Raw genomic sequence first — 12164 nt, 5'->3', positions numbered from 1 at the left:
GTGCAGTGCGTGGGACAGAATAGCAATGTTACACACTCCTCTGCCGGGATGAAGTCAAAAAAGGTATTGTGAAGTGCATTCAATGTGAGTCAACACCTTTCAGTAGTCCCCCTAACCCGTGAAGATCCAGGTTAGAACCCATGCTTGCCGTGAAAGGCGACTATGCTTGGCGACTGACGGTATCGGGTGGTCAAGCTCGCTGACTTGGTTGATGCATGTCATCGTATCCTAATTGCGTGGATCGATGCTCATGATATTAATCCCTGGATTGTCTGGTCCAGGCTCGATTATTTACAGGCCGCCGTCATATAGCTGGAATATTGCCGAATGCGGCTTTTAACAACAAACAAAACAAAACACAGTTGATGACAACTAGGGCTGGGACAGGTAGCTCGGGTACCCGGGTCGGGTGGGTACTGAGTAGGACTCGGGGACCCACAGGACTACCCGGACCCGTGGTGAGTCACGTGATATATCGTTTAATGACAAAAAATATCTAGAACTCTATGGTTACACTACAAGTCACTAATGTTCGCATTTCTTTCTGACTGTGCACCCATCTGATTTTTCATGTGGTTGAATAAAGATATAACTTAATTCAACTTCTGTGTATGAATGACCAGATTGTTTAATACATGCATCTAAATACGTTTTGCTCCCAATCGGACATTTTGAGACATCTCCTGAGACCTACAGTGGGTACCCGGGTAGGGTCGGGTAATAGGGGGATGCGTACACGGGTAGTAAATTTGGACTCGTCCCAGCCCAACGACTACGGTGGGCAGTGATTATTTACTTTGATATAAACATGTATTATTTGTAAACTTATGGCTTGGTCTACATATAACCAAATACATACACTATGTGGACAATATGCAAAAATGATATATGACAATTGGATTTGACCAAAATATTACAACTTTATCAAAATATTCTAGGCTGAAAACAGTGGTCGAAACACTGCAAACTCAAGGTCCATATCACAACTGTGATACCCGTATCAACATCACCATCGAATAACCATTTCTTGCTTGTAACAACGGGCATTCTGCGCGTGCGTAGGAGATACATGTAACGTTGAAAATGTTAATTGCATATTCCTATATGCAAAGGATCGTGTACTGTTCTCGGTATGAAGTGATAACATGGAGTCGATGGCTTGCGGTATATACAAGTTTACTTTACACACGCACACGCACACGCACACACACACACACACACACCAGAAGCACCATGTGTCAGGTCAGCAAGTGCAAGTACCGTATTTCCTCTAATTGATGCTGTTTTAGCGGCATGCGCGAAATACAAGAAGAAATACGGTATTCTAGAACTGTGTACAACACTTTTTTTCAGACGAGGCACCCATATAAATAACGTATACGAAAACGCAGTGACACAATTTAGATTGTAAATGTTCAAATACCCATGTTTACAAAAGGGCTGTGCGGCTGTCGCAAAACGCCCGTCAATCTAAATATAGACATAGTTTACGAGCTGTCCGGCGAGAGGAGACATTGTCATTGACAGATCAGGGAGTGATTTGTTGAGTGCGTTCACAACTGAAGTGAGTATATCTGTCTTCAGATAGTACAGTTAGACTTTGGAATCAACAAGTAAACTACAACAACTTTCAGCTCGTGTGTAACCTTACTCGAGGTGTTATTTCAGTACCCGACCAATTAATCATCCTTAGTCACCCAAGCATACTGGAGTTACCTCCCATGGGTGTCGCCTTCTGTCTTTGCTGGGACTCCCCTGGTTTCCGCGGTCACTCGTCACTATAGAAAATAGGCCGGAACCCAACGAATGTTGGGACATAAGTTGTTGTATTCGCGCGGAGTGTTTCGCGTTCATGGAACATCAAAACCAAAAACATATTTTTTAAAGGTTCCTTTCTTAGGCTCGCTGAATACAATATTTATTCCTAATACAGGATATTTACCATCCCCAAACACACTGGCGTGATAACCTCTGTATATACTGCCACTTAACCAAATGTATCACACTTTCATTTATTTCTTTTGATTGTTGTGTAACGCCACAGCCAGTATGTTCCAGATATTTGACGGAAGCCTGTATATGATCTAGTGAGTGAGTGAGTGAGTTGGGTTTAACGCCGCTTTTAACATTATTCCAGTTATATCACGGCGTGACAGCTTATTGTGGGAGGAAAGCCCGAAGTCATGCAGGTCTCAGACGTTTACGACTTCGGTGAAACCCACGAGCACGGGAATGGTGCTGACAAACCTAGAAACATAATCGGGGCGAACCGGGATTAGAACCCACAATCATAGGTTTCTGGCGTGCCTAAGGGACGCAACTCTGCACAGCGAATCGCGGCGCCTTAGACGACTGGGCCACCCGTGCCACCGTATATAATCGAGCCTGGACCATGTAAACCAATAATTGCTATTGAGTGCAACGTCCAACGACGTCGGGGTACGAAGTTACGCAATGAGGCAAGTCATCGAGCCTCACCGCCCTATTCATTCAAGACAAGTATAGGCTACTGGGGCCAATTATACCTGGTAAACCCCAGGGGATACCCCTTTTATTGAGACATTACATGTGTATAGTTATCTCGTAATGTTCCTGATGTATTTCCTATATTTTGTTCTTTTCCAGGTTTTTTTTCGAAAACAAGCAGGAACAGCCATGGAAGCGAGGGAAGTCACGTACCAAATATCAACAACTTCGTGGTTTTACTTGCCTCTTTAGTATTATCAGTCGTGTGGGAAATATTATGTGGATACAGTCATGCAAATGACAGTATCATCATGAAAACATAAACAAACAACAACACTATTGCATCCTCCAAGTGACCCTGACCTTGAACTTCAACTACCCGATCTGTTATTGAATTGTGTATGCCTAATTAATGAACAAGTGATTTTTTAGCGGAGATTTATCATATCAAAGACAGGCGTGAGTTTGAAATGGCGCCTTGCTTCCATTACTTCCGCGAAGAGAATGCTGTGATTCTGTTTGTGTGTTCTGTGATCGCTGTGTATTACATTATAATGGATATAATTTTATATCAGACACTTCACAATACCAGTTTAGTCAAAGAAGCAGCCATTGATGATCCTAGTGTCTTCTCGCCCTTCCATCCGCTGACGATAAGGCTGCTAGTTTTGGACCAGACAAACCATTACATTATCAGGCCATCAACGGAAGTGTTCAACTACATGACCAACTTCAGCAGCATGTTTTCCTTCATCTCCCCCAACATCATCAGCGCCACTCACGCCGTCGTCAGCATCGTCGTAGGGAAGATGGTGTCGTCTGACAACTTACGTCATCGACGAATGGGAGCGTTTTTGTTCGAGCTCCGAACATGGCTGGTCAGTTTTGCTGGTGTCGTGTATCGCAGCCAGGCTGGTCGTCCAATATTCAGCTCCTTTCACGGTTTATATGGAACAACTCACAACAGCGTTTGCGACATGCTTGGGGGTGTCGTCCTGTGCGTGGGCGTTGCTGTGTATGTTGTAAGACATTACGGCAGCCGAAGGACAAACGATGTGTCTATTGGAAATGGTTTATATGTACAGGCCCCAAGAAATTGTGTGATTGTTTTCAACATTTTCTTATATGTATTATTGGTTGTTCTGTCCTATGGATTCCTCGCCTATTTCATTATGCACCTTGAGCGATTCCTGGAGAAGCCATTCCATGATCCACAGCTGACGGTAAGGTTGAATTGTGGTATTGTTTATTTGTTTGTTTGTTATTTAACGCCGCACTCAGCAATAATCCAGCTATATGACGGCGGTCTGTAAATAATCGTGTCTTGACCAGACAATCCAGCGATTGGCATTATGAGCATCGATCCACGCAATTAGGATACGATGACATGCATCAACCAAGTCAGCGAGCCTGAACACCCGATCGCATTAGTCGCCGATTATAACAAGCATAGTCAGTCGCCTTTTACGGCAGGCATGGGTTGCTGAAGACCTATTCTACCCCGTATATCTTCACGGGTCGCTGACTTGGTTGATGCATGTCATCGTATCGACGCTCGACGCTCATGTCAGTTACTGGATTGTCTGGTCCAGACTTGATTATTTTCAGACCGCGGTGTTGTAGCTGGATTACTGCTGAGTATCTTCCCGAGGCAAGAGAGTTAACTGACTATAAAAGTCCAGTTTACACCCTTGGTATTATGGAGTTAGATTTTGGCTTGACTAACGAGTCTATGCATAGTCCAAACAAAATCGCGCACCGAAATCGAAATCCGGTTCGTAAACTGTCATGCAGATTTCGGTCAATTGCAGGATTTGCACAGCATGTGCACCGCCAACTCGTTGTCAACAGATATTTTCCAAATCTTTTCAACTTTTTAATCAAGGTGCTCACGTGATTTGATGCATTTCGCGATGTAAGACCCGTTTTCTCACAATATAGATCTTGATTGTCCATCAGATCATCTTGACTGGGCGCCGCCATTTTGTTTGAAGCAAACGCAAGTGACACGAGAGGTGGAATCTGATTGGTCCATAGGAGAGGCATAGAAGGGACTTAACTCGTAATAGCCACTGGTGGCGCTACGGTCGAGCCCAGGAATTCCAGCCTAGTTCGGCAAAGGTGGAAACTGGACTTTTAAAGTCAGATAACTCCCTTGCCTCGGGAAGATGATTGCTGAGTGACATCCACAGTGGTTAAACTCACGACAATTTTTTTCTGCTTCGAGCCCAAGGGTCTGGAACCCTGTCATCGAAATCTGGCATGCAGCTGCAACACAGGGCCCCGTTCCTCAAAGCGATCTTAGCGCTGAGGTGATCGTAAGACCCAACTTAAACATAGGCTTACGATCATCTTAGCGTGAAGATCGCTTTGAGGAACGGGGCCCAGGACAATACGTATACGTTCTGGCGTCGCATATCACCGGGCCTTTGTATCCCCTAGTGTCATTTTTTCATACATTAATTGAACAAAATCGGAAACGTCATTTGTACATTATGGTTCATTTCACTTTTCTGTTACTTTATCTTCTGAAATGTTTAAGATTATGAAGATTACGCCTTATGTGGGTTATGATTTGTAGATTCCGTTGGCAGTATTACAGCCTTATTTAAGCCTTATTAGGACTAGGAGGCTCTGTAATTTACTGTTGTTATTATTACTGCTCACTACGCAACGTTATCCGATAATAGGCATTTGTCAGTAAGGTATGGACACAAGGTCCTTTGGTATATAGGCAGTTCATGCACGCACGCACGCACGCACACGCACATACGCACTCTCTCTCTCACAAGGTCCTTTGATATTTAAGCATTTAAAACACACACACACACACACGCTCTCTCTCTTTCTCTCAGCGTACGGTTTTCATGGTAAAACTTGTGTCACTTGTGCAAAGGTAGACAACTCTAATGCCATTCCGTGCTAGGTGGTTTCTCGTGTCTGTTAAGTAATAATTACGACGTCCTTTTAACATATTTCAGAAAAAAAGGCATCAAGTGCCGAGAAACAAAGAAATGTCGTTTTGGCCTGATATTTACCGGTAATATTGGAACACGAGGTACAACAGCTCTTGTGATGATCATTCTATAAATACTCTAAAAATATAGTCCCCATTTCAAATTTGACCAGACCGTGCAGACGACTCTTCTCCACTCCTCGGCCACCTGGCTCTTCCTCTGGATGTGGCGGTTCTTCACCCAACAGATGTTCCAGTACCTTGTCATCGCCATTGCCATGGACAAAATCTGGGTAACAATCCTTTTGATTTTCAAACAAATCCTGTAGTTGAGACCAGGGGTGAACAGTCGTCAGAAGCGACGCGTATCGCTATGAAGAGTTGCGTCCCTTATTCAAACCAGAATGCTGTGATCGTAGGTCCAGATTCGCCTTAATTGTGATTCTTGGTTTGTCGGCACCATAACCGTGTTCGTGTTTTACCAAAATAGTAAGACCAGAATCACTTTTGGATTTCTGACATATAACTGAAATATTATTGAAAGTGTGGTAATACACAATTCACTCACTCACTCACTCACTTTTGTACAGGAGTGATTAATATATCACGCAAATAAGTTACATTAATATTAGGTGTCAATACAGCTTCCAGAGACGTTAACAGAACATTTACGGGAAGATAGTTCTAAGTGTTTGGCAGCGTACATCATACAGTGGAAGTTGAACCTCATTTCATGAATTCAGTCAGAAAATTAAGGTTTTTCGATGATACTTTTTGGTTAGGGTCTGGATGGATTTTGAAGATGTTTATATATTAGCGGTATGTTATCCCTTACCGCGGGTTCAGTGGCTGATGAAATGTCAATGATGTTTTCAGGACTATGTGAGCACGGCGCTGTATTTCTTCTACCCGACAGTGATAATCCTCATGTCCATGTGTTATGTCTACATCGTCCATGTGAGTGTCTCCCTAAACCCGTTTTGTTTGTTTGTTTGTTGTTTAACGCCGAGCTCAGCAGTATTCCAGCTCTATGACGGCGGTCTGTAAATAATCGAGTCAGGACCTGACAATCTAGTCATTGACATCATGAGCATCGATCCACGCAATTGGGATACGATGACATGCATCAAACAAGTCAGCAAGCCTGACCACCCGATCCCGTTAGTCGCATCTTACGACAAACATGGGTTGCTGAAGACCTAAGCAAGTAGAGAATAACCAACTCCGGAAAGATTGTCTGTGAATGAATGATGGGAGCAGTGAGGCTTTGTCCACACTTACAACATTCATTGACGTGGAAATCGGTAGCTCCGGGTAGACTATTATATATATGCCCGTTGTCATTTTAAAAATGATGAATAATACAAGGCTGAAGAAGAAAAGATTTCTCGGTCATTGGTGCGTCATTTTAAATATCGCGCGTCAGTCATTTTTATTGCTAATAAAAAATACATTTATCAAAATACTCAAAATACTTCAAATAAAGTATACTCTGTTATCTATAAATACACTGACATTGTATTAAAGGATGTGTTTGTTGGCATTCTTGGTGGGGAAAATGTAAAGAGTGTTCCTTCAGCATCACTTGCTCTTTGAGACAAATGTGCCCGAGAAACATTTAATTTATTTTATGTCATGTATTGATATAATTTGAACTCTGAATTTCAGATGAATTCTATTATCCTCGGCGGTGAGTTCACCTCGTGACGTTTGTAGACAACACGTGGTCCACATCAACACGATCTCCACAGCCCGTGTCGGGTTCTCAAGTTTCTTCCATACCATTCACCATGCATCTCCTCCACAATGCTCTTCCGTTTTCACGACTCGAAAAACCAATCGGACACATCCACACAACAGTGCAAGGTGCAAACTGACAATACAACCAGTGTGTGATGTGGGTTTGTTTCTATATTGATATGGTTGCCGGATGATACTTGCATGGTGTTGGCGCAGTGCCTTTGATAATAACGACTTGCCATATACAAGTGTATCATGCCCCAACTGTGTACAAACACTGTGTGCGACATACGCTTACAGCCGGAAAGCGCACGTAAAATCTCCAATATAAGTAAGTAAGTGTACAAACTGACGATACCTACTATTATACAAGGATTTCCCGCAAGCTAAGAAACAACAAGTTGCACATTGTTTTGGGTACATGGCAATGATGAGGCGTCTGTAAAATCATTCAACTCTATAGTTTAAACTCAGTAATTATCCAGTTTTTAGTCATTATGTGAAGTATAGCATGTACTACATTTATAGTGAGTGAGTGAGTTTGGTTTTACGCCGCTTTTAACAGTATTCCGATTATATCGCGGTGTTTCAGCTTAATGTGGGAGGAAAGCCAGAAATGATGCAGGTCTCAGACGTTTACCACTACGGTGAAACCCACGAGTATGGTGCTGACAAACCTAGAAACAATCGGGGCGATCCGGGATTCGAACCCACAATCAAAGGTTTCTGGCGTGCCCAGGGGACGCAACTCTGCACAGCGAATCGCGGCGCCAAAGACGACTGGGCCAACCGTGTCCCCTACTACATTTATAAGATTCACGCGTGCTGTCTGCACCGGTATTCACGATGTTTGATTGATTGAGTATTGCTTTACGCCGCTTTTAGCAATATTCCAGCAATATCACTGCGGGGGACACCAGAAATGGGCTTCACACATTGTACCCATGTGGGGATTCAAACCGGGCCTTCGGCGTGACGAGCGAACGCTTTAACCACCAGGCTACCCCACCGCCCGTATTCACTATGGAACAGACCCGTGAAGATCCGGGGTAGAGTAGGTCTTCAGCAACCCATGCTTGCCGTGAAAGGCGACTATGCTTGTCGTAAAAGGCGACTAACGGGATCGGGTGGTCAGGTTCGCTGACCTGGTTTGATGCATGTCATCGTATCCCAATTGCGTGGATCGATGCCCATGATGTCAATCACTGGATTGTTAGGTCCAGACTCGATAATTTACAGACCACCGTCATATAGCTGGAATATTGCTGCTGAGTGCGGCGTTAAACAAACAAATACTATGGTTGGTTGGTTGGTTGGTTGGTTGTTTAACGCCGCACTCAGCAATATTCCAGCTATATGACGGCGGTCTGTAAATAATCGAGTCTGGACCAGACAATCCAGTGAATAATATCATGAGCATCGATCTACGCAATGGGGATCGATGACATGCATCAACCAAGTCAGCGAGCCTGACCACCCGATCCCGTTAGTCGCCTTTTACGACAAGCATAGTCACCTTTCACGGCAAGCATGGGTTGCTGAAGACCTATTCTACCCCGGAATCTTCACTGGTCACAAATACTATGGAACATATCTAGCTGGAAGCACGTCCCTTGGTCGTAGCAGAATCTTCATAAGGAGTCCCCGTTTGTCACCACCACAACCGCGATCGTGGGTTTCCTCATATTGGTAGACATTTGGGAACTATATAACTTTGGGCTTTCATCCCGCGTCAAGCTGATACGCCGTGATATAACTGAAAAGTGTTTAAACCGACGTTAATAAACTCCACTCACACACTCACTCATCCAAACGATTTTTACTGATGCATTGATGCCATGCTTTGTTAATGTATCGAATGCTAATAGTGTCTTGAGCTCGACATGTTTAAACAGATTGGCTAGAATAAGTGGCTGATAAATAGAGGTATGATAAAATATTACTTTTGTTTCGCTTCTTCGTTGCAAGGCATCGAGGGGTTCTGACCTTTGTGACTACAAGTATGATTGGCGACAGTCGAAGCGCTATGCTTGCAATCTGACATAGGACCTGATCTACGCCGAACACTGATTTATTAGATATTTTTATAACTTTGAGAAGGGGAAACGGATTCTCCTCTTTATTCCACGTAACATCACGTCTCAAGCTATATTCTACATTTCTGTTGCCTTGGTGATCCCAGTTGATTTTTCCGATTCCTGAACAGCCAACTTTTATCCAAATGTTTAGATTTTGCTTTTCTTTTCTTTGCATTGTGATTGTATTCAACTTTACATTTTTATGATATATTAATAAAAAGGTTGAACTTATACAAGGTCAGTTCATTATACAAGTTCGTATCAATCTCAAATATTTCAGCTTGAAAACCAAACAGAAATCCAGCAACCGTATTTATTTAATATTAAGTAACTTCCAGGCTCGTATCATTTTCTGTTATTTGATTTCGAGAATTTAATGAGGGAAACGATTTTATCTTATCGAATACAAACGTATAAATCACTGGTGGCCCTGTCGTCTAAGGCCCTGCAATTCGCTATGCATGTTGCGTCCCTAACCCTTAACCGTGCCCAAATCCCCAAATCGGAGGTTCGAATCCCATATTCACCCTGATTCAGAAGTGATTACTTCCGGTTGACCTCCCACATCAATCTGACCGTGAACTGAAATACTGCCCAAAGCGGAGTTAAACCAAATGCAGGATAAGATCATAGGTTTCTTGCACCTGGTGCTATGGGCCGTAAGCAGACCACTGTCGGGCCGGGTTTAAACCAAGTTCACCCACTCACTCACTCACTCACTCATTCATATTGTTGACCGCGATGGTAAGATGCCTTTGACTGACGTTTAAAAGTTTGTAGAGTAAATATGGTTTTATGCCGCTTTTAGCAATATTCCAGCACTATAACGGCGGGGGACACCAGAAATGGGCTTCACACATTGTACCCATGTGGGGATTCGATCCCGGGTCTTCGGCGTGGCGAGCGAACGCTTTAACCACTAGACTACCCCACTGCCCCAGCAGTTGGTAGAGCATGAGTGAGTTCAAATGTAACATTGTTTCAGCTTGAAGCGACCAGAACAATTTATGGATTAAAAAACATGTTATCAATGCATCAAAGAACATAACAATTACCACATCAAGCTGACACACCATGAAATAACTGCAATACTAAAACAAAACTCACTGAAGCACTTGCCTTTGATTTGCTTTGGTGCTACCAACTCTTCAAAGACAATGGTGGCGGTTAGATCAAGGTGGGGAGGCATACTTGATATTGATTAATAAAAAAAGTCATAGTTGGTGCATAGCTACCCTCGACAGGGGGTCGGGGACGCTTCTTGAATTGACATAAATATTTTGTGAGTGTGAAGGGTTATTTTAAAAAAGGTCGAGGGTCCCTCTCGGCGGTATATTATCGAATTATCGGTGAATGTGCTTTACGATAAAATAATAATTGTTTGATGTAAACGTTGGACATGTGAGAGAAATACACTGTACAGATTCATGAACAGGTGAATAATGCTTCACAGGCGGGTGAATAATGCTTCAGGAACGGATACACAATGTTACAAGGGCGGGTGAATAATGCTTCACGGACGGATGAATCGTACTTCACGAACGGGTAAATAATGCTTCACGGACGGATGAATGATGCTTCCCGAATAGGTTAAGAATTCTTCACGAACGGATGAATATTTTTTCACTGGCGGGTGGATGGTGTTTCACGAATGGGAAAATAATGCTTCATGAAAGGGCAAATAATGCGGGTGAATATTGCTGCATGAACGAGTGAGTAATGTTTCACTGGCGGTTGAATAATGTTTCACAAACGAATGATTATTGTTTCACGAGAGGGCGAATAATGTTTCAAAAACGAATGATTATTGTTTCACGAGAGGGCGAATAATGCTTCACGAACGAAAGATTAATGCTTCACTGACGGGAGAATAATGCTTCACAAACGGATACACAATGCTTCTTGGCGGGTGAATAATGTTTCGCTGGCGGGAGAATAATGTTTCACAAACGGATACACAATGCTTCATGGGCGGGTGAATAATGTTTCGCTGGCGGGAGAATAATGCTTCACAAACGGATATACAATGCTGCAAGGGCAGGTGAATAATGCTTCACAAACGGATATACAATGCTGCAAGGGCAGGTGAATAATGCTTCACAAACGGATATACAATGCTACAAGGGCGGGTGAATAATGCTTCACTGTGGGTGAATAATGCTCGAAACGGGTGTGTAATGCTTCACAAACGGGTGAATAATGCTTCACATTCAGAAAGAAACAACGAGCAGCAGTATGTATTTTGAACTTCTTCAAATAACACAACTACCTCGTGGGAATTCCCATGAAACCACTGGTGAAGTGAACTAATCCATATTCGAATCTGTGCAGGCAGAACGGGTGGCCCAGTCGTCTAAGGCGCAGCAATACGCAGTGCAGAGTCACTTTGGCACGCCAGAAACCTATGATTGTAAGTTCGAATCCCGGTTCGTCCCGACTATGTTTATAGGGTTTTCATCGCCATACCCATCGTTGTTTGGTTGGTTGGTTTGAGTGAGTGAGTGACTGGGTGGGTGAGTAAGTGAGTGAGTGGCTGGGTGAGTGAGTGGTCCGTGGTAAACGTTAGTGACCTGCATCCGCCATGACACAACTGGAATACTTTTCAAAACAGCGATAAACCCGACTCACTCACTCTAGTATTTCCAATCCGCCGTGTATAGCTGAAATATTGCTGACTGCGGCTTAAAAGAATTTAGCAACCATATAGCAACAACATATCTTGTAAATGAGCAAGTGGTCATTGATTGTCATATTTTAAATTAAACCCTACAGTGACGTTAACAAACTGGCAAAATTGATTTCAAAATATTGAGACGCTCCCCACATGTACCCTGTAACGAACAGGTGCAAGGCCCGTCTCAGGTAGCAGCGTTCCTGGCTACTCCAAGTTTACCTATGTGATCTACATGACACGAGACGTTCGT

The 12164-nt window shown here is 43.2% G+C and overlaps 1 protein-coding gene across 1 annotated transcript; it reads left to right on the top strand.

Moving 5' to 3' along the window:
- The first annotated feature begins 1320 nt into the window (after nt 1-1320).
- LOC124132655 (ceramide phosphoethanolamine synthase-like) lies at nt 1321-7794 on the top strand. The gene is made up of 5 exons (XM_046496664.2): nt 1321-1564; nt 2626-3689; nt 5596-5715; nt 6299-6379; nt 7091-7794. Exons 2-5 carry the CDS (start codon nt 2937-2939, stop codon nt 7127-7129), a joined length of 993 nt encoding a protein of 330 aa, XP_046352620.2. The 5' UTR covers nt 1321-1564; nt 2626-2936; the 3' UTR covers nt 7130-7794.
- Nucleotides 7795-12164: the final 4370 nt, after the last annotated feature.

Source organism: Haliotis rufescens, unplaced genomic scaffold (genome assembly GCF_023055435.1).
Source record: "Haliotis rufescens isolate VD_foot unplaced genomic scaffold, xgHalRufe1.0.p SCAF_7, whole genome shotgun sequence".
NCBI classification, from domain to species: Eukaryota; Metazoa; Mollusca; class Gastropoda; order Lepetellida; family Haliotidae; genus Haliotis; species Haliotis rufescens.
The sequence above is the reverse complement of the archived record's forward strand: the minus strand, read 5'-3'. Positions and strand labels throughout refer to the sequence as shown.

Bases quoted from the DNA above. Each gene is read 5' to 3' on its own strand.
- LOC124132655 (XM_046496664.2), top strand. From the start codon at position 2,937: ATGGCGCCTTGCTTCCATTACTTCCGCGAAGAGAATGCTGTGATTCTG. The intron at 5,716-6,298 runs GTAACAATCCTT...TGATGTTTTCAG, and splicing joins TTGCCATGGACAAAATCTGG to GACTATGTGAGCACGGCGCT. The intron at 6,380-7,090 runs GTGAGTGTCTCC...TCTGAATTTCAG, and splicing joins GTTATGTCTACATCGTCCAT to ATGAATTCTATTATCCTCGG.